The sequence below is a fragment of the Camelina sativa genome, chromosome 8, assembly GCF_000633955.1.
Source record: "Camelina sativa cultivar DH55 chromosome 8, Cs, whole genome shotgun sequence".
In the NCBI taxonomy this organism is placed as follows: domain Eukaryota; kingdom Viridiplantae; phylum Streptophyta; class Magnoliopsida; order Brassicales; family Brassicaceae; genus Camelina; species Camelina sativa.
The window spans coordinates 16,448,512-16,471,531 of record NC_025692.1 but is presented as its reverse complement, the minus strand read 5'-3'; the positions used below and the strand labels follow the sequence as shown (position 1 = coordinate 16,471,531).

The window sequence follows — 23,020 nt, the reverse complement described above, 5'->3', positions numbered from 1 at the left end:
AAAAGCTATCCATAGACAATGATCACAGCTAACCCAGGAAGGATCTATAAACAATCAAGCTTAAACAATCTAGATAAACATATCTCTTTACCAACCTATCCCATCTCTAAGATCCTAAGCCACTAATCAGATCTAAAAATCCTAATGAAGAACACAAATCCAGAAATTGCTAAAACAGACATGATCAGAAAGATAAGCGAGAGATGAACAATATTGAACAAAGAAGTAAACTCAGATTCTCAATACCCAGAAAGTTATGGAACCAACAAAGTATGAAAATCTAGAGAAAAATACAATAAAAATGGCTGATGATGTAAAAAAAGCAAATATTCCCAAAAGGGTAAAAACTAGGTTTCTCTAGCTACAAGATATTACTTTTCCCTAAAAAAGACTTGTGGGCGGCCATAGAGTACAATAGATATATATAGGAAGGAAGGGAAGCCCTAAAATGGCTAGAAAACAAAATAGAGAGGCGGCTCGGTCAGCTCGACCACGTGCTCGGTCGACTGCATGGTCGAGTGACCTCTTCTTCTGTTTCTTCTGGTGGTCGAGTCCCTCTCCTCACACGGTCGAGTGTCTGGTCGAGTGTGGTGGTCGAGTGGACTTCCGGACCTTGATTCTCTTCTGCTCTAGCCTCTTTGTCTGCTTCACTTGTTGGCTCTACTCTTCCTCAGCACTTCTCCATGCTCCTTCGGGTCGAAATCACCTGATTATGCATAAAACCATGCACATGCAATGCAAATCCTATTCAATGCACAAAGTGACCTTAAACTACTCAATAATAATAAAACTGGCTAGTAAATCATGCAAAAAGGGTAAATAAACTAAGGTAAAACATGGTGAAATATATGGACATCATGATAATATCTGTAATTCAATAATAATTAAAAGGTTTTAATTGTTCACCGGTTAATAGTAATACAATATCGTAATAAATGTTGATTGTGTATTTTTTGATGCGATTTTTAAGGATTTACCTTATACTATATTGATTAATCTTTAAAAGAAAAAAAAATTGTGCAGGCGATTGGGCCTGATTGGCTACATGAGTAAATGATTGGCGAGATACTCAACTAAACTGGATCTGAATATAAGTATCTCGGTCGCCCAGGATCCGTGTGTCTTGGTTAAACTTACCTAATTGTCTTTGGCATTGTATGGCATACTTTTTTTTTTATCTTTTATCTCTAAGTGTATTCACCAATTAATAGTATAGATAATCTGAGTGAGAAGGAGGACTAGAGTAATTAGTGGCGTGGTAGATTTGACGATAAGAAGGAGCTGCCATAGAACTGATATAGGACGCGATGGTTCACATGTGGAGGGTCAAGATAAAAAGGAATCAAGCTAGGTGCGTGTGATAGAGGATGAGAAGTAACAGAATAAAGTTGGCAGGTAACGGAAAGGGAATAATTCTGGCTGACACTGTTTGTCGCTTGTGAGTCACATAGTATTTGAGCAATTGTTAGCTCATGTTTCATTTTACGCTTATTCTGAATTTGTAATCTTATCTAGAACTTTCTAGACTCTCGTTCCTCATCGTTTTGTTGGAGACTCTTACAGGTGAGATGTTGAGGCTGCGCTTTCATTGAATGTAGTGTCAAATCGTTATCAGTTACAAGTTCTTAATAAAATCCGTTTTCTTTTGTTATTTGTTGTTATGGATTATTGATTCTTGTTATCAAGAACTCGTGAATAAGTCTGCGCCAGCTAATGAAGAGTCTTTGTAAATCAGAACGGTCTTGTTGGAAGAAAACGATGTTCCCAGGATCGAGCTGCTTCTCTTTGACGAATCTGTTCCATCCTTTAGTCAAGAAGACATAGCTTTGACTGCTGTTTCAGTAAGAGTATTCGAACCTCTAGGACTTGCCCATATCATCTTCGAAGCTTAGAACTTAGAAGCATCCCTTTCTCAGACGTGAAGTGTCAAAAGCACCAGAGGAGACGACGACGGCAATGAGAGGATAATCAAGATAATAATAAATTTCTTTTAAAATAGTCAAGATAAAATTGATCATGACGTAGAAAACGTTAACACATCTCTAAGTACCCATTCATTCACTCTGTGAAGATGTCATTTTCAACCGTCAACATACAACAATATCTCAAACATCATAATTGATAAATTAACTTTCAGAAATTCACTGTACTTATTACTTTTTTCAGCCAAGTTTCCTAGATGAAAATTATCTTCTTATGGAGAAACTCTACCATATGCATTGTTCTAAATCACATACTGTATGAACAAAATGAAGTCATTGATTTATTTTTTTATAAGACAACATATATTAATAATGTCAATGTTCTATTTTATAAAAGGGAAAAATGCTAAAAAAAACCCGAAATTATTTTTATTTAGAAGTTTAATACCCAATTGTTTTGGATTAAAATAAAAATATATTAAATAGGCAATTAATACAAATATGTCATTTAAAACCCAAAATAGTAAGTGTTATTATTTTCATATCCACAATTTTTCAACAAAAATAAAATTCTAATTTTATCTCGATTATCTAATTAATCATTAAATTTTAATATAAAAATTGTCGATTATCTAATTAATCATTAAATTTTAATATAAAAATTCTCATAATATCAAACCGAGAGTTAACACCATAGTCTACTTTTATCTCTCTTCTTCCTCCTCCTTTACTGGGTTATTCCTATATTTATAAGCTTCGACTGGTTTTGCTGATTAAGTGCAGCCGAAAGCAATCTCCAGAAATTGATCTCCGTTTTGCTTATCCCCATCATCAAATACCTAACCATTGTAGAATACTGGAATCAAAACATGTCAGATCGAAACACAAAACCAGTAACAGTATCAATCGAAAAGAAAAAAAACCCAATTCGAGAATCTAAGAAACCCAAAATAATAGATCAATCATTGAATCACGATCTGGGAATCCAATCGGAACATCTGATTTCAAATCACCTTTTGTTGTCCACCGTCTTCAGATGAAGCCGATGTAAAAACTCTTCACCGAAAACTTTTTTTATACTTTTGGTCCTTGTCGAGACGAAGAAGAGTGTCTGTGCAAAAAAAATTAAAGTTATGTTCGGTTATTGGATTTGGTTTCGTCTGAAGAAGTTTATCTCTCGAACAAAATCTCTTTCTTCTTCGATCTCTTCAGAGATTTTGTTCAAGAGAAAGAGTGTAACAGTATCAATAACATCAAATCGATCCGCCGTGCCGGACATTAAAATCTAGTATATTAATACTAATGTCAATGTTCTTTTTTATAAAATCGATCCTAACCGGGAACGTCTTCGCCACTGGTTTTGTTTGACATAGAGGGCGTTTTAGTCATTTACCCCCTATGACAACAATATTTGTAAAAATTACAGTTTCAACCTCGTCAATTTCAACTACTCACATTCATCCATCTTCTTCTTCCTCAAGCTTTTTAGGGTTTCCATTGTTCCCGATCAACAAATTCAGCTTCAATGTCCGGAGGAAATTCCAATTGCACCGTCTACATAGGTAAAGTGTCTCTTCCAAACATCTCCAATTTTTTTTTTTTTATCTGACTGTTAAAAAAACTTTCTCGGAAACCACTCGAAATGAATTTTTGATAAATCAGGGAACGTAGACGAGAGAGTAAGCGATAGGGTTTTGTATGATATCATGATTCAAGCTGGTAGAGTAATCGATCTACACATACCTCGTGATAAAGAAACTGATAAACCTAAAGGCTTTGCCTTCGCTGAGTACGAGACTGAAGAAATCGCTGAGTACGCTGTTAAGCTTTTCTCTGGACTTGTTTCTCTCTACAGTAGAACTCTCAAGTTTGCTGTGAGTCTTTGTTTTATCCTCTCTGTCTTTTGAAATCTTTTGTATTGATATGTTCTTGATTTTGTGTTGTGGTTTGGTGGATTTAGATATCTGGACAGGATAAGTTGCAGGCGAGCTCCGGTAATAGAACGAGACCTCAGCCTTTGGCTTTCGAGCATTCAGATAGAGCTGCTTATCATTCAGAGAGGTTTTCGTCGCAATTGATCTCTCCGCCTTCACCTCTTCTGCCTTTGGATTACACACAAGGTTTGTTTCTTTGGTTTACTTATTATCCATTCTTGATTCATGGAACATATAGAAAGATGGACAGCTTTCGCGTTTAAAGCATTGACACAAGTTAGGCAGAGAGTATAGATGGTTTTCTCAATGTATATGATTAGTTTGGCTGGTGAGTTATAAGAGTTTAGCTGGTTCTTTGCCAAATTTAACACAGATGAGTAAATCAAGAACCTTGTGCTCAATCTATTTGTCTTTTTAAGTATAAGACTTGAAATGTTCTTTGGTCTGTTTGCTTAATCTAATGGCTATAATTAGTTTTGAATGCTGGAGTTATGAGAATTTTATTCGTTGCTGAATTCAACAGAGATATCAAGAACCTTCAGTTCATTCTAAATTGACAAATAGACAAATATCAATCTATTTGTCTTTTTAAGTATAGGACTTTCTTTGGTCTGTTTGCTTAATCTAATGGCTATTATTAGTTTTGAATGCTGGAGTTATGAGAAGTTAAGCTGCTTTGTTGTCGAATTCAACACAGATTACAATATCAAGAACCGTTAGTTCATTCTAAATTTGTCTTTCGGAGTATGAGAGAGTTAATGTACTTTGTTCTGTGTTTTTTTTGTTTTTTGTACATTTTTGCAGAGCTACCTCCACCAGGAGTAGTATCAAATGGAGCAAGTTTGGAGTATAGTAGAAGAGTTCTTGGTTCAGCACTAGATAGTATCAACCATTCAAGACCACGTCGCTACTGAAACAGTGATAACACTCTCCTTTCTCTTTGTTAGAATGATTGTATGATAATCAATATTGAGATGAAGAAGAAGAAGAAGAAGTTGTGATTGTAATGATCTACGGAATGAGAGAAAACACAACAAACTGGAAAATTTGTAGAACTGATGTAAACCTTTCTTTTATTATAAGACAGATATTTCTGTTGTTGTTTGTGACAAAGGTACCTTAACTTTTACATGTTTGATTACTGCCAATTAAATGACTAACCCAAATCAAGGGAGTTTTAGTAGTGCTGATGCATTAGCCGCCACTTATCGGAGGTATGATGGCTAACTCATCTCTATGTTGAACAATGGCGGAATCGGTTGTATATTCCTCGTTCAGGGCAAGAACCACACAGCTACGTACCTCTTTCAAGTTTGGGAACTTGAGAACCAACTCGTCCATGCATTTCTGTGTTGTGCTACCTGATGGCATCTTCAGTGTTAGATCAGGCACGCCTGTGAGCTCGCGAGCTCTGGCGAATAACAACACTTTGATCTCCACTGATGATGAAGTGTCATCAACTTCAATCTTTGTGAGCTCTTTGTTCACTTGTTCTGTACCGTCCATGGCCAAAAATACAAAACTCGAAGCACCTGAAAACCACAAGGATCCACTCTTAGAAACCAAAAAAGAAAAGTAGAGAGTCTCCAACTGTGAATTGTTTTAGTCTGACAATGTATAAAGAGATTCTCAGAGCTATATAATGCTGAAGACTCGAACTGAGACTTTGCTTTGTGAAAGAAACACAAAGACACATGCCCTTAAGACTGAAAGTGATCTAAGTGATGCTACTCCCCCACGCGGATTCTACAGCTCTCAGCGGCCTAAACAAGGATTTGATTTTCTTTGGCAGTATCAGAAGAAATGCCTATTTAAACCCTATATAAAATTTCTAACAATATTACAGACGAACAAAAACATGGCAGCAAAGTCCACTCTGATCAAGATCAATCACGACCACAAGATTAAAACCACTCAAAATTTTCTTATATTGACCCCAATTTTTTTTTTTCCCCACAACCGAACAGAACCCAGAAGTCCAAATCCGATGTAAAAGGAGAAAAAAACAATAAGCCATTTCAAACGAACCTCGAATTATCAAAAGCTTTTCGGAAAAGAGAGAGACACAGGTGACGAGAAGGAGAAGACACGAGTCCCTAATCTTCTCTGTTTGACATCCCACTTCACGCTTTCTCTCAGTTTTGTTCGCTTAGTCGTCTCTCTCTGGATGTCGCTGTCGCTAAACACGGCGCAGGTGACGAAAGAAGTACATTGATTGAACGGACCGGATGCGATGCAGAGAGATAAATAGGCTCAAAATTTTCTATAAGGCCCATTTCATTAATTGCCTAACCCTCGAACCGAATCAATCCGGTTAATTCGGGTTTTCAGTTACTATTTAGTAGAAACTGGTCCAAATTAACCGAACAAAAAAACAGTTCGAATTTTGATTTATTTCGGTTAATGAAATTCTACCAAATTCAATCGACTTTTTGGGTTTCTCCAGCTAAAATGGGTTAAAACCAGTTTAATCGGATAAAATTAGCAAATTCGGTTCAGGTTATATATATTGGTTTAACCCATTTTAGCTAATTTGATTCTTCACCCATTCATGATGTTTATATTATGTCTCAACTGAATCAGTGATAACTTGAACTACCTTCGATGGACGATACTCGGGTTCATCCTCCCTTTCATTCACCTCTTTTATATTAGTCAATCAAATGATATCATATCAAATTAAAATAAAGTAAATGAATATGCCATCCCTACTATTAAAAGAAAAATCGTTTAACAAACTAACATTAGTTTTGTAAGAAATTACAACTGACGGTCATTAGAGTTTAGATAAAATAAAACATCTAAGCGAAGCGTAAAAACGTAATCAGTGAAATCGGGTAAACACGCGGGTCATTTAACCCGGTAATTTGACCCGGTTATATGTTATAATCCCAACCGTTTCTTTTTATTTTGTGTAGAACATCTCAGCCATTGAGTTTCTATGTTTATGTAAAGAGACATCAAACCTAATAATTTTTTTTCACCTATGTTCTAAGGATTAAAGCTGAAAGAGTGATTCGATAATTCCACAGAACTCCAGGAATTTGGTTTGATGGTGCGAAGCAGTTGTAAAGAATCTGATTCCACATCTATCACGGCTAGCTACATATATAAATCTAAAGAAAGAACAAACTTGAAGCAGTTGGTGTATAAAGTATCTATTGGCTACAACAAGGTAATTAGATTTCAACCTAAAACCAAATCGTCCTCTCAGCCCCGACTCATACCTACGGCGAGAGGGGCAATGGCCAGGGGACAAATTTTTTTTTTTTTAAAAAAATATTAAGGAAATGGGGACCAGAAAAAAAGAAAAGGAAATGTATGTTGAAAAGGGTCCTAAAAAATTGTATGCCTAGGGACGAAATTTTTTTTAAGATGGGGCTGCGTCCTCTAATGCTTAAAAATCAAATTTAATTGAAATTTCGTTTTTGAATATTGATGTCTTTTGATTTTGGATTCTTCTCTGGTCATCATCATGATTTTAAGATAATAAACTCATGCTCATGAATCAGCATCTCTCCAGTCACGTACAGGCCCGACTCAAGTTGTTGTTGGACCTGGTGCAATTTTTTTTTTTTTAGATTTCATAAATTTAGAATCATTTTTATCAAAATATTAAACCTTGAGGGTGCAAAGCCTTATAAATGCTTTTTTTTATTGACACCCGGTGCAAAAGCACCGCTTGCACCGCATCAACTAATGTGTCTGCATTTTATAGGATTTTATTTGTATTTGTTTTGAGTCTTTTGTTAAGTCCCAGTGTGCTTTTAGAGTTTTTTTTGTCTTGTGTGAGTCTTTACAGGTTCTAGGTGACTTTGGAAGGAATCTGAGAGCTTTGGGGATGAAAACATGCATCTGGAGCTAAATTGGTTGAAGACTGATCGGGCTAGCAATCAGATGGAGAAATCACAGAAAAGCATCCTGGATCGGCCGATCTACATTTGGGATCGACCGATCCTGTACCCGAAGCAACCTTTCCTTTTTTGTTTTAAACCGACTATTAGGGTTTTTTTTACTATTTAAGCACGGGGCTCGACCTCTTAAAAAGACACCCTATTATTCTACGCAGCTTTTGAGACTTGTAAGCTTGGGAGAAGATCTTTAAACCTTTGTATCTCTTTGGAGAAGATTTATGAACCCTTTTACTTCTCTTTGCAATTCAATTATGTTTTCTTCATCTTTGATTTGCTGTACTTTTATTTCTATGTCTGAGTAGTTTTACTATTGGGTTTCGGGTTTCAAAAGGGGGTTTATGATTTTCTAAACTTAGGTTGTTAGATTTTGGGATTGATCCTATTGTTCTTCATCTATTGTTGTTCTTATTGCTTGAACTAGACTGATCACCTAGATTAAGATCTTAGGTTCAATTCATCGAGGCATCGAAAGTGTTGTTGAATTACTTGAAAGAAACATAGGTGAACAAGGTGGACCTTAGCCAACGGAAGTTGAAGTTGAGGCACCTTGTGAACAAATCAAACTTGAACTTTAATGCTTGCTTGTTTATCTAGATTCAAACCGAAGTTTAGGGTCTAGTTGTTTCTTTGCAAAGTTAGCTAATGCTGCGTAAGTAGGTCAGCTTTATTATTGTGATTTGAGTTCAAGAACGGTTCTTAATGCATTCCAATCTATAATCTAAATTTGTGATTGTAATCCCCTAACTGATTCCCTACACCCAATTTCTTTCCTTGATTTCAAACCCCTTAGTTATTTTATGCTTTTTAATCGATTACTTGAAACACAAACTTTCTCTTGCTTTAGTTATACTCGGTCTATATAATTTCATAGTGTATCGTTTGGTCTCTGTGGATTCGACCTTGAAGTGTTACGACGACACCACTAGATCGTGGTTGAGTGCACATTAGGTTTTATTTGACACTAGATCAATTTGGCGCGGTTGCCGGGGACCAAAACGTTGCCTTTGAAATTTTAGATTCACGTTTAGTCTAAGGTCTATTTTACTTTAATTTACTGACTTGTTCTTGCGTTCTTCCTCTTTCGTTTCAGGTGCATGCAAACAAGAAGCCACAAGCCTACTGATTTGCGTAACCTGCGAAGCAAGGAGTTAGCACAGCTTGAACGCGAAAACCGCAAAACAAGAGGCCAAATCAACGCTATGGCCGACGGAGAAGAGGCAGGGGTTCATCAACCCAACCCTCAGTTGGGTATCGTCCAACGGCAGAAGAGGAAGGACCAGCAAGAGAAAGCTGTACCGGATCCGCCATCAAGATTGATAGCATGTACAATGATTTTAATGGGAAATTTGAGAGGTTGAGTTCACATGTTGATTCCAGTGATAAGAGAGTCTCTGCTATTTCTTCTAGCTCTAAGAACAAAGAGTCATACAATGCTATTACACTCCATGGTGGAATCGAAGATGGGCTGAGTTGTGTTGTTATCAACTCACATTTGGCTTCTGTAGAGACAGGATCGATCAGTCCTGAGCCTAGACCGGCCAGTCCCATCCATTCTGATGATTCGAGTCTGATCTCCAGAGAATTTGGATCGACCAGTCCCCCTATAGATCAGTCGATCCCATCAATAACGCAAAACCTATCTCAGAAAGTCTCAGATCGATCGATCTACGTCCAGACCGGTCAGTCCCTGTTGTAGGTATGGGAAAACCCAGCTCAATTGTTCCTGATGCAGATGCTAGGGAATCACTTCATGTGGAACCAAAACCCTATAGGCCACAAATTCCTTTTCCAAGAAGACATGAGAAGAAACCTCTAGATGAAAAGAAGTATGCTCAGTATAAAGAAGCTATAAGTGAGTTCATCGCTGACATTCCCTTTACAGAGGCAGTAAAGCATATCTCTTTGTTTAAGAAGGTTTACAATGATGTTGTGGTTGGAGAAAAGGATTTGGTGGAGGTTAAGGCGTTCTTGGCTCGAGAGAAGAACATTCATGCTCCAGCTTTGAAAAGACTACCCAAATTAGAAGATCCAGGAAAATTTGTTGTTCCATGCTCCATCTTAGGAGTGAACTTTGAGGACTCCCTTTGTGACACTGGATCCAGTGTGAACGTAATGTCGAAGGCTGTTGCAGAGAGGTTGGGAATTGATGATATGAAGGCTTCTAAGGTCTCTCTAAAGTTTGCAAATGCTGTCAGCACGACTCCACAAGGATTCATTAATAATTTAGATGTTCAAGTTGGGAGTTACTTGGTTGCTACAGATTTTCATGTTGTGGAAATGAGCGAGGGTTCTGAAATGCCTTTGATTCTTGGGCGACCTTTCCTAGCGACAATGGGAGTATTTGTTGACTTGCCTATTAAGAGGATAACTTTCTCTAACATTGATGATAAGGTCTTCTACAACGCAATCACTGCAAATGAAGCTATACGACATGACTCTTGTCTAGTTGTAGAACATGAGAAGAAGGTGGATGTCATGATTTTGGGAGAGAATGGTGATAAGAATGAGTTTAATGAAGTCCTGGATGAAGACACTCATTCTTCTAAGAAAAGGTCTAAGAAGGTTAAGAAGAGAGACAAACCGAAGATAGAAAGAGTAATACGAGATCTTCACATAACCTTGGTACGCCAGAAATATGTTAGAGACACCATTGAGTACAAGGTGAAGTCTAAAGGAATATCTCGGCCTTTCTCTAAAGTTAAAGCCATCCTCACTCCGGAGTTTAAAGAGAAAGGCCAAGAAGCAGTGGATGGTATGCTGAAAAAGATTTTGGAGCTTAAGCTGAAGAATTGAAGAGCTTGTTCTGATATGAGTTCTCATCCTCCCATCACTTGACATCTGAAACCTCGGTGAAGCTATAGACCTTAAACAAGCGCTTATGGGAGGCAATCCATGGGGTTTGTGCTGGCTTACCCTTTTATTTTTATTTGTCTTAGGATTTTGGTTTTGTTTGTAGGATTTATTACGGTGAAATCACGTCTGGTGTTAAGTGTTTTCAGGAACAGGTTCCACACGCAGAAGATGCAAAACTTTTTTTTGTTCCAGGAGTTTAGGATCGATCAGTCCTCCTTAAAGATCGATCGATCCCGGTGTTTACTGCACGCATCTACAGTTCAATAATATTGCAGATCGGTCGATCCTATCCTGAGACCGATCGAATCCCACCCTTGCCAACACCACTCCAACACCAGATGCAAGATCACCGGTTTTTGTTTCTTTTCCTTAGTTTTTCTTTTTCTTTTTCATTTTTCTTATTTGCTTTATGGGATTCATTCTTTTCTTGGCTTTGCTTTCACACCTGGACGGTGTGAAGTAAGTCTGGGGGAGGGATGTCTCCAAATTACTAATGTCGTTTTCTTTGGTTGTTTCCTTTTGATTTTTTGAGTCTTTGAGTCATTTTTTTTATTTTTATTGAGTCAAAAATGTTGGGGAACTATGACCATTTCTAGGAATTTTTTGCTTTGAACTAACACTCTTATGATTGCTTTAGTACTTTTGATTTTTGAATGAAGCTTGGAATGAACATGAGCAGGTTCAACACGCCCCAAAAGACAGTCACCAAGGAGGACAATAAGTTGAACCAGAAGTTGTCTCTAGATTTGACAAGACTTAACCGGATTAAATTTCTTACCTTGGGGCTTGGTGATATGATAATGGGAAGCGTCAAGACATGTGATCATTTTTTGATGCGTATCTGCTGAACCACGAGTAATTTGTGCATGAAACCAGTTGTAGAATGTGCTCAGGTCAATTACAAAACTCCTCGAAGAAGAATCAGATCAAACAGAGTTCAGATGAAAGAGTTACACAATTTACAAAACAGGTGATCTCCAGCTTACGCGAATTCAGACATACGGCCATTCAAAGGAGGATTCTGACCAGACCAGATTGAATTAATCTACAAAACAAATTGTTCTAGAATCTTGGTCCATCAGAGAATTCCAACAAAGTGGATTCAGCCCAAAATCAAGAAGAAAAGAGAGATTTTCGTCCATTCTCAAAACAGCATTTATTTATGTGGTTTTCTCTCTATTACACACACTTTAGAGTTTGAATTTCAATTCCTAAGTTGCTGCATTCCCAAGTTGCTGACTGTTATAGGAAATTGTTGTATCTCCTCTATATAATGAGGCTTAATTCATGAATAAAAAATAAGTTTTGTTGTTGAGTAAAAATCTGAAAAGTTTCTCTCTTTCAAGATGTGATATCTTGTAATTTTTGGAACTCCATGTTCATGGTGCGTCATATCTATGTTCATGGTTGGTTCAGACTTATCATAGATCCTTTCACAGATCTTTGTGGCGTCTCTCGATCCATCTCTCTATCCATTCCTTCTTGGTGTGTCATATCCAACAAGTTGTCGATCCCTTTTGGTGTGTAATATCCAAAGAATCGATCCACCGGTATATCAGGAGTCTTCCGCAGCTCTTGCGCGACCATTCGCTCCACATCCTTTGATCCTTTATACTTCACAGTCTCTTGGATGCAAAGTTTATCCCTTTCACCACCTTAGAGTGTCGACTCCTTGGGAGAATCATATCACTTGGTATACATCGGACAAGACTCCTCCCTTAAGCCTCACGAGACATGCATCTCCTTGCAAAGTATGCTTCCCCTCTCACTTCCCTTCAGTACTCAGTAAAAAAAAAAAAGAAGAAGAAGAAAGAGATAAAAGGATATAGGTGATAAAAGAAGTGAGCCAAGGGATGTGCGTAGACCCGTGCATCTTTCGGAATTCATGTAAACTTGTCCCAAAAGAAAAAGAGCAAAGGATTGATAAAAAAAATTAAAATGATACCCTAGAAAATTAGGGAGAAATCAATCCTTTGGAAGTGAGAAAAGAGAGAGGAAAAGGAGTATATGAAGGAGGTCTTGGGAAATAAGAGGTTGAAGGAGTCAATAAAGTTCTATGATCGATACTCCCATGGTAAGACCACACCTTTTTACTAATCTGATGTAGAGGGACAACGATGGGGAGACTGAGGGTTCTCTAAGGCTGTGGAGTTCAGAGTAGGGGGTGTTGATCCTAATCATGGGCAGAATACAAAAAGTAGTTCTTAATTTGATGTGATGAAGAGTGCAAAGAAGAAGTTACCAAGAATATGTGAGTTTCCACTTTCAAACCTTTTCTCTGTTCTTGAGTTTTTTGTCTGTTCTTGCTTGAGGACAAGCAAAGATTCAAGTCTGGGGGAATTGATGTGTCTGCATTTTATAGGATTTTAACCATAGTTTTGGTATCTGTTTTGAGTCTTTTGTTAAGTCTCAGTGTGCTTTGAGAGTCTTATTAGTCTTGTGTGAGTCTTTACAGGTTCTAGGTGACTTTGGAAGGAATCTGAGAGCTTTGGGGATGAAAACATGCATCTGGAGCTAAATTGGTTGAAGACTGATCGGGCTAGCAATCAGATGGAGCAAGCACAGAAAAGCATCCTGGATCGGCCGATCTACATTTGGGATTGACCGATCCCGTACCCGAAGCAACCTTTCCTTTTTTGTTTTAAACCGACTTTTAGGGTTTTATTTTACTATTTTGCACAAAAAAAAATACTATTTAAGCATGGGGCTCGACCTCTTAAAAAGACACCCTATTATTCTACGCAGCTTTTGAGACTTGTAAGTTTGGGAGAAGATCTCTAATCCTTTGTATCTCTTTGGAGAAGATTTATGAACCCTTTTACTTCTCTTTGCAATTCAATTATGTTTTCTTCATCTTTGATTTGCTGTACTTTTATTTCTATGTCTGAGTAGTTTTACTATTGGGTTTCGGGTTTCAAAAGGGGGTTTATGATTTTCTAAACTTAGGTTGTTAGATTTTGGGATTGATCCTATTGTTCTTCATATATTGTTGTTCTTATTGCTTGAACTAGACTGATCATCTAGATTAAGATCTTAGGTTCAATTCATCGAGGCATCGAAAGTGTTGTTGAATTACTTGAAAGAAACATAGGTGAACAAGGTGGACCTTAGCCAACGGAAGTTGAAGTTGAGGCACCTTGTGAACAAATCAAACTTGAACTTTAATGCTTGCTTGTTTATCTAGATTCAAACCGAAGTTTAGGGTCTAGTTGTTTCTTTGCAAAGTTAGCTAATGCTGCGGAACTAGGTCAGCTTTATTATTGTGATTTGAGTTCAAGAACGGTTCTTAATGCATTCCAATCTATAATCTAAATTTGTGATTGTAATCCCCTAACTGATTCCCTACACCCAATATCTTTCCTTGATTTCAAACCCCTTAGTTATTTTATGCTTTTTAATCGATTACTTGAAACACAAACTTTCTCTTGCTTTAGTTATACTCGGTCTATATAATTTCATAGTGTATCGTTTGGTCTCTGTGGATTCGACCTTGAAGTGTTACGACGACACCACTAGATCGTGGTTGAGTGCACATTAGGTTTTATTTGACACTAGATCAATTTGGCGCGGTTGCCGGGGACCAAAACGTTGCCTTTGAAATTTTAGATTCACGTTTAGTCTAAGGTCTATTTTACTTTAATTTACTGACTTGTTCTTGCGTTCTTCCTCTTTCGTTTCAGGTGCATGCAAACAAGAAGCCACAAGCCTACTGATTTGCGTAACCTGCGAAGCAAGGAGTTAGCACAGCTTGAACGCGAAAACCGCAAAACAAGAGGCCAAATCAACGCTATGGCCGACGGAGAAGAGGCAGGGGTTCATCAACCCAACCCTCAGTTGGGTATCGTCCAACGGCAGAAGAGGAAGGACCAGCAAGAGAAAGCTGTACCGGATCCGCCATCAAGATTGATAGCATGTACAATGATTTTAATGGGAAATTTGAGAGGTTGAGTTCACATGTTGATTCCAGTGATAAGAGAGTCTCTGCTATTTCTTCTAGCTCTAAGAACAAAGAGTCATACAATGCTATTACACTCCATGGTGGAATCGAAGATGGGCTGAGTTGTGTTGTTATCAACTCACATTTGGCTTCTGTAGAGACAGGATCGATCAGTCCTGAGCCTAGACCGGCCAGTCCCATCCATTCTGATGATTCGAGTCTGATCTCCAGAGAATTTGGATCGACCAGTCCCCCTATAGATCAGTCGATCCCATCAATAACGCAAAACCTATCTCAGAAAGTCTCAGATCGATCGATCTACGTCCAGACCGGTCAGTCCCTGTTGTAGGTATGGGAAAACCCAGCTCAATTGTTCCTGATGCAGATGCTAGGGAATCACTTCATGTGGAACCAAAACCCTATAGGCCACAAATTCCTTTTCCAAGAAGACATGAGAAGAAACCTCTAGATGAAAAGAAGTATGCTCAGTATAAAGAAGCTATAAGTGAGTTCATCGCTGACATTCCCTTTACAGAGGCAGTAAAGCATATCTCTTTGTTTAAGAAGGTTTACAATGATGTTGTGGTTGGAGAAAAGGATTTGGTGGAGGTTAAGGCGTTCTTGGCTCGAGAGAAGAACATTCATGCTCCAGCTTTGAAAAGACTACCCAAATTAGAAGATCCAGGAAAATTTGTTGTTCCATGCTCCATCTTAGGAGTGAACTTTGAGGACTCCCTTTGTGACACTGGATCCAGTGTGAACGTAATGTCGAAGGCTGTTGCAGAGAGGTTGGGAATTGATGATATGAAGGCTTCTAAGGTCTCTCTAAAGTTTGCAAATGCTGTCAGCACGACTCCACAAGGATTCATTAATAATTTAGATGTTCAAGTTGGGAGTTACTTGGTTGCTACAGATTTTCATGTTGTGGAAATGAGCGAGGGTTCTGAAATGCCTTTGATTCTTGGGCGACCTTTCCTAGCGACAATGGGAGTATTTGTTGACTTGCCTATTAAGAGGATAACTTTCTCTAACATTGATGATAAGGTCTTCTACAACGCAATCACTGCAAATGAAGCTATACGACATGACTCTTGTCTAGTTGTAGAACATGAGAAGAAGGTGGATGTCATGATTTTGGGAGAGAATGGTGATAAGAATGAGTTTAATGAAGTCCTGGATGAAGACACTCATTCTTCTAAGAAAAGGTCTAAGAAGGTTAAGAAGAGAGACAAACCGAAGATAGAAAGAGTAATACGAGATCTTCACATAACCTTGGTACGCCAGAAATATGTTAGAGACACCATTGAGTACAAGGTGAAGTCTAAAGGAATATCTCGGCCTTTCTCTAAAGTTAAAGCCATCCTCACTCCGGAGTTTAAAGAGAAAGGCCAAGAAGCAGTGGATGGTATGCTGAAAAAGATTTTGGAGCTTAAGCTGAAGAATTGAAGAGCTTGTTCTGATATGAGTTCTCATCCTCCCATCACTTGACATCTGAAACCTCGGTGAAGCTATAGACCTTAAACAAGCGCTTATGGGAGGCAATCCATGGGGTTTGTGCTGGCTTACCCTTTTATTTTTATTTGTCTTAGGATTTTGGTTTTGTTTGTAGGATTTATTACGGTGAAATCACGTCTGGTGTTAAGTGTTTTCAGGAACAGGTTCCACACGCAGAAGATGCAAAACTTTTTTTTGTTCCAGGAGTTTAGGATCGATCAGTCCTCCTTAAAGATCGATCGATCCCGGTGTTTACTGCACGCATCTACAGTTCAATAATATTGCAGATCGGTCGATCCTATCCTGAGACCGATCGAATCCCACCCTTGCCAACACCACTCCAACACCAGATGCAAGATCACCGGTTTTTGTTTCTTTTCCTTAGTTTTTCTTTTTCTTTTTCATTTTTCTTATTTGCTTTATGGGATTCATTCTTTTCTTGGCTTTGCTTTCACACCTGGACGGTGTGAAGTAAGTCTGGGGGAGGGATGTCTCCAAATTACTAATGTCGTTTTCTTTGGTTGTTTCCTTTTGATTTTTTGAGTCTTTGAGTCATTTTTTTTATTTTTATTGAGTCAAAAATGTTGGGGAACTATGACCATTTCTAGGAATTTTTTGCTTTGAACTAACACTCTTATGATTGCTTTAGTACTTTTGATTTTTGAATGAAGCTTGGAATGAACATGAGCAGGTTCAACACGCCCCAAAAGACAGTCACCAAGGAGGACAATAAGTTGAACCAGAAGTTGTCTCTAGATTTGACAAGACTTAACCGGATTAAATTTCTTACCTTGGGGCTTGGTGATATGATAATGGGAAGCGTCAAGACATGTGATCATTTTTTGATGCGTATCTGCTGAACCACGAGTAATTTGTGCATGAAACCAGTTGTAGAATGTGCTCAGGTCAATTACAAAACTCCTCGAAGAAGAATCAGATCAAACAGAGTTCAGATGAAAGAGTTACACAATTTACAAAACAGGTGATCTCCAGCTTACGCGAATTCAGACATACGGCCATTCAAAGGAGGATTCTGACCAGACCAGATTGAATTAATCTACAAAACAAATTGTTCTAGAATCTTGGTCCATCAGAGAATTCCAACAAAGTGGATTCAGCCCAAAATCAAGAAGAAAAGAGAGATTTTCGTCCATTCTCAAAACAGCATTTATTTATGTGGTTTTCTCTCTATTACACACACTTTAGAGTTTGAATTTCAATTCCTAAGTTGCTGCATTCCCAAGTTGCTGACTGTTATAGGAAATTGTTGTATCTCCTCTATATAATGAGGCTTAATTCATGAATAAAAAATAAGTTTTGTTGTTGAGTGTTACGACGACACCACTAGATCGTGGTTGAGTGCACATTAGGTTTTATTTGACACTAGATCATCAACTCCGACCCTGGTCACGTAGTGTACTCATCATATTGAGCTAGATCCATGGAGAATGCAGCTGGAAGCAAATCAAAACATCGAGATATCGTCCCTACCTCTCTCTCTTTCGTTCACTAATAGAGATTTAAGATTTGTTTTGATTTTCATTCATTGTTTAGGCAAAATTAGTTCTTTGATCTTGATTCTCTTTCAATTTTATTTTGCAAATCGTTTTGTTTCTCTTTGATTATAAACATGTGCATGGGGCGAATAAGGTGTTGTTTGTTTGGTGAACCAAACACAGTATCTGGATGCAGATGCATGTTATCGTTCGTTTAGTGACAATTAAGAAATCAACTGGATTAGGAAAACTCATCCAAAAAAAACTGAATTTTTGGATGAGTTTTTTTGGAGAGTTTGGATGAGGTAATCTCATCCATAATTGGTAAAAACGCAAAATCTCATTTTCTCGCTAAAACCGCAAAATCTTGTTTTCCCGCCATAACCGCAAAATTTCGTTTTTCTACCAAAAACATAAAAATACAAAATTACGTTTTCATGCAAAATTACGTTTTCCTGTCAAAAATGCAAAATTACGTTTTCCCGCAAAAAAAATCAAAATTTTATTTTCTCGCCAAACTCACAAAATCTCGTTTTCCATCCAAACCCACAAAATTTCGTTTTCCCGCCAAAACCGCAAAAATGCAAAATTTTATTTTCTCTCCAAACTCGCAAAATCTCGTTTTCCCGCGAAAACCGCAAAATCACGTTTCCTGCCAAAACTGCAAAATCTTGTTTCCGCCAAACTCACAAAATTACGTTTTCCTGCAAAAAATGCAAAAATTTATTTTTCGCTAAAACCATAAAATCTTATTTTCCCGCCAAAACCAAAAAATCTTGTTTCCCTCCCCACCGCAAAATCTTGTTTTTCCGCAAAAAATACAAAATTTTATTTTCTTAGCGCATCTCCAACCCATCCCTATTTTTTCCTCTATAATAGAAGCGAGTTTTACTCCAACCCACCTCTATTCTCACCTCTAAAATAGACATTGATATTTTTTCCTCTATTTATAGAGAAACTTTATTTTTTTCTACAAAGGGTTCCTCTATAAATAGAGGAAAAAATAGCAATCTCTATTTTAGAGGTAAGAATAAAGGTGGGTTGGAGTAAAACTCACCTATATTATAGATTTTCTCTATTATAGAGATAAAAATAGAGAAAACCATAGGAGATGGTCTTACAAAGTTAACTCTTTGATATTTTCCTTCAACTCCCACAAGCTCATTACTCTATTCTTTTTTCCTTTTATCATTATCACGAGTTGGTTTGTTTATAATAATCTATGCAGGTGTCAAAGACTCACAGGTGATGAATCAGGCAGCTAGTAGACTCAATGAAATGTTCACAGAGGTAAGAAGAGTCCTTTTGATCCTCCCTGCTCTGCCATCTCCTAGCGCATGGCCAGTTTTGAGCCTTAGATGAGAAGCTAATCATACAATGTATAATCTTTATGTACCAACAGGACAGAAATACATATTTGTGTCGTTCCTATGCATAGTAGTTTACAATATCATCTATCAGTTTTGTAATTCTTGGGTCTGTCATGGGAGACAAGTGATCATTATGGCATTTGTGTCTCAAGAGTGTTCGACTCATAGCTAAGTGAAGTAATAAACTGAAAACCAGAAGACATCTTGGAAATGTGAATAGAGTACAAAATCTAGATTCAAGGATGAAAGGGGTTCCTTTTTTCTCAAGATGAGTAGAATTACCATTTACCAGAGCTTTCCAAGGATGTTCTTTGCTTTAAAGGGGAGTCACGGAAACTGGTGTTACGCTGCTTGTAGTTGCGACAGTGTCATTGTTCTCAGAAATTGTACCGAGATCTTCAGTTGTAGGCACATTAACAAAATTAATGGCAGTTGTAGCTATATCGCTAGATTTTGGGGATCTAGGGTTTGGGAAACTAGGGTTTTCGATTGCTGCAACAATATTCTCTAAGGGGGCGATTTGGCAGGAATTAGGAGTAACCTTGTTGGCTGACACTCCATTGGTGTCAAGCAACCCAATTTTCGGCAAACAAATGGAAGTTTCCCCAGCTGATTTAGGAGATTCAGACGGGGAGCACTTCAAATGAGAAGAGTCAAAAGATGCGGATTTAGTGGAGATACCGTTTGGAAGTTTCTTTTTGGGTTTATTTTTGCCCATAAAGGGTAGTGGGGACCAACGCCGAGATCGGCGAAGGTGATTGAAAAAGGACGAAGCTTGCGTTTTGGGAGAGAAAAGTTAACTTTGAGAAAAGTCAACTTACAAAACTATTAATTTACTTGTGTTGTTTAAAATTCCTTATATATAAATATATAAAAATGCTTTTTACCTGTGTGATTTTAAATTATAATTTTATAGTTATAAATATAAAAATCATTAAAAATAAGTACAGTATTGATATAAAAGACACGTTTTTGTTAGTCATTTTGTTATTAAGAGTATCTAAGATTCTAATGGAAATTCACAAAACGAACAAAATAGCATTTCGATACACAAAAAAATATGACATCAATTACATATATTTGACATGGCTCAGATAAAAGGTACTGATATATTTGTATAGAAAAAAAACCTCCCAATTGATTTGTAGTTAATAGTTAATACTTTTTATTTTTTTTTGGTTCAACTTCAATTATTTATTATCCAAAATAATACATCTAAATCAAAAGTACATAACATTCACCTCTATAGAATTGGACCAAATGCAATGAGTCGATCTAGTATCACCCTGAATCACTAGGTGGATCCAACACTATCTAACCGAGAAACATTGCATTTTTTTACCACAACGAGATAGATAATACACCATGACTCGGTGTGAAATCATCTCTTAAACCACCTAAATAAACCCTATGACACGAAAACAACTACTAACAAAGAGAAGACCAATCCTATACTGAAGAACAAAGCAATTCCAAGCTATTAGAACCTCATGATCGAGTAGAACTTGTCCCAATAGCATCAACACTCAGAGGCGCAACATCAGAAAAGCTTGGTTTCTTCGACTTTCATTGTTCCGGTCCTAAGCCAAAACGGACAATACATCCGACTGACCAGACCAAGAGACGCAAAGCAAAACCAGCATGAACAGAGGCTTCTCCGAACTAATTTTGCAATATCCAGAATGCTAATCACCTAAAGATAAGAAATTGGAGCACAAAATAGCATAGCTTTACCTCACGATGCATTTCCGGATTGGCTAAGTCGCATCTGCCTTGTTGTCTCACTTCTTAGTCAGAATGAAATCATTCGGGTGAGCCTAATAAAATCAGAGCTACAAAGAAAATCTTGTGTCGTAGGAGAGAAGAGAAAAAAAGAAAAAAGAAGAAGATAATTAATGGTTAATACTTTATATTTCCCTTTCACAGTTTAATTAATTTTTATTTTTTAAATACGTAGATGTTACAGGAAAAAAAAAAGACTTGTATTATTTGATGGAGCTTGTGAATTTGTGTTGAATTGTCCATGTATGCTTCTACTGTTTGGTTATATTAATTATCCATTTGAATCAAATTAAAATGTGGTACAATAATTAATATCAGTGTATCATTTTGCTTACACATGATAGCGTGGCTTGAATCTAGTTGAGAGGTGACACGTAGCCAATTAGTAATCGCCAGGTATAGCAGCAAGAGATAAATAAAAGAACCTTGGGGTGGGCTAATTGGGATCATCAACAGCAAATTTAGGGCTTTCGTTAGGGTTCATGGAGGTGGAGGAGTTGTTTGATTGGGAGCTGCTTCATGGCTCTGACACGGAACCAACTGATTCTATCACGTCAGAGAAGAAACTTGTGAGTTCAAGTGTAATCGGTGTTGGTAAGATTCTCTCTGATCATTTCTCTGTTGATACGAGCCATTACGGTGTTTTGGAACCTGCTGATTCTTTCCGGGTCAATTACGGGTCGGATCCTCTGAATCAGGAAGAGGTTTGGGGTGATAGTGAGGTCAGGGTAAGTGTTTTTGAAGCTCTTGACGAGAAGCACCTCAAGAGTGAGGCTGCTGCTGATGGAACTGGTGTTGAAGAGCCTATTGAGGATTCGAGCAAGTCTTGGTCTGAATCTGATTCAGGGGGTGATGAATTGGTTTCTCGGATTGTGAATGGTGAAGATGAGATTGTTTCTCATAGTAGAGTTGTATCTACTGTAGAAGTTGGGGATGTGAGATGTGGTGATGAGTGTAGTAGTAGAGAGACAGTGTGGTGGAAAGTGCCATTTGTGCTTCTCAAGTACTCTGCATCTAGGGTTGATCCAGTTTGGTCTGTTTCTTTGGCTGCAGCAGTGATTGATTTTGTTCTCTTGGGACGGCGGAGGTTGTATGATACGAAAAAGAACCCTCAAAGGTTCAACCTTAAAGTTACAATTGATGATAAGGTACACTATATTCACTTTCAGTCTACAATGATTCGTTTGAGGATGAAGCCCTCCTCTATAACTCTATTATGTTGCGTTGATGCAATTGGTCTGACTTGATCTCTAGCATTTCAGGTTTAGTTTGGTTTGATAATTGTCCTGTCCTGGCTTAAACTAAGGATATATTTTGTCGTTAATTTGTTCTTGTAATCTGTCTGAATGAAGAACAATAAATGCTTAGGGGATCACCCGTAGAAAGTGCTGAGATTTGATATTTTCCTTTAGCTTTAATTCGTTTGGTGGTGTTTTCTTCTATCACTATCACATCTTGGGTTGTTTATGATCTAAGCAGAAGGCGTCGCAGGTGATGAGTCAGGCAGCCCGACTCAATCAAGTGTTCACAGAGGTAAGAAGGGTTCCTGTGGTCCGCCCTGCTCTGCCATCTCCTGGTGCATGGCCAGCTTTGAGCCTTAGATGAGAAGGCGATCATACAATGTATCATCTTATGTACCAACAGAACAGAAGCACATGTTTTTGTGTCGTTCATATGTATAGTAGTTTACAATATTATCTATCACTTTTGTAAGTCTTGGATCTGTCATGGGAGACGAGTGATCATTATAGCATTTGTGACTCAAAGTGTTCGACTCGTAGCTAAGTAAAGTAAGAAACTGATAACCAGAAGACACCTTGGAAGAAATGTGAGCAGAGTACAGAATCTTTAAACCTAAGAGCAATAGCTTCCTCACGAAAACAAAACAAAATTTCTAGATGCAACCAGGATAGAAGTAATCAACAGCTTCTGCAGCCAGGATAAAAATAATCGATACCATTTTCCTTGATCCTAAATTGAAAATTCTGCAACTTGTTCCTCGAGCTACCTCGTCCTGAATTGCTTATGCCCTTGTTCAAAACAGTCAACTGCATATGCAAAATAAGATGACAAAAATCATTTAGACACCAAGAAAATATCAAACAAAAGCTTCAATTAATGTTTTTGAGGAAAAAGGGTATTGTGATTACACTTACTTGGCCATGTACATCATTAGCTAAACCAGAGGCTAAAGGCCCTGCCTTTATCACAACATCTGCAAGACACACCATCTGTAGCAAAAACGCAGGTCTCTCCATACTCGCGTATATATCTTCATGATTGAGAATGACCAATGAACAATTCTGTCTTCAGAGAAA

The 23,020-nt window shown here is 37.7% G+C and overlaps 4 protein-coding genes across 6 annotated transcripts in view; 2 read left to right on the top strand and 2 right to left on the bottom strand.

Annotated features, from left to right (window-relative positions):
* On the top strand, window positions 3,362–4,979 carry LOC104707301 (RNA-binding protein 7). Its single transcript, XM_010423628.2, has 4 exons — window positions 3,362–3,484; window positions 3,585–3,796; window positions 3,883–4,042; window positions 4,661–4,979. Exons 1-4 carry the CDS (start codon window positions 3,448–3,450, stop codon window positions 4,768–4,770), a joined length of 519 nt encoding a protein of 172 aa, XP_010421930.1. The 5' UTR covers window positions 3,362–3,447; the 3' UTR covers window positions 4,771–4,979.
* On the bottom strand, window positions 4,913–5,388 carry LOC104709597 (molybdopterin synthase sulfur carrier subunit). Its single transcript, XM_019228507.1, has one exon. It carries the CDS (start codon window positions 5,360–5,362, stop codon window positions 5,051–5,053), a length of 312 nt encoding a protein of 103 aa, XP_019084052.1. The 5' UTR covers window positions 5,363–5,388; the 3' UTR covers window positions 4,913–5,050.
* On the top strand, window positions 21,089–22,455 carry LOC104707296 (ATG8-interacting protein 2-like). Its single transcript, XM_010423621.2, has 2 exons — window positions 21,089–21,850; window positions 22,182–22,455. The coding sequence occupies exons 1-2, from the start codon at window positions 21,185–21,187 to the stop codon at window positions 22,305–22,307; spliced, it is 792 nt and encodes a 263-aa protein (XP_010421923.1). The 5' UTR covers window positions 21,089–21,184; the 3' UTR covers window positions 22,308–22,455.
* Window positions 22,428–23,020, bottom strand: part of LOC104707297 (elongator complex protein 6) — a 4,327-nt gene continuing 3,734 nt past the window's right edge. For all 3 annotated transcript variants that reach the window (XM_010423622.1, XM_010423624.1, XM_010423625.1), the window contains exons 4-5: window positions 22,859–23,005; window positions 22,428–22,750 (exon numbers count right to left, since the gene is read on the bottom strand). In XM_010423622.1, coding sequence (XP_010421924.1) covers window positions 22,622–22,750; window positions 22,859–23,005 — 276 coding nt within the window. In that variant the 3' untranslated portion in view covers window positions 22,428–22,621. The remainder of the gene's footprint in view (window positions 22,751–22,858; window positions 23,006–23,020) is intronic.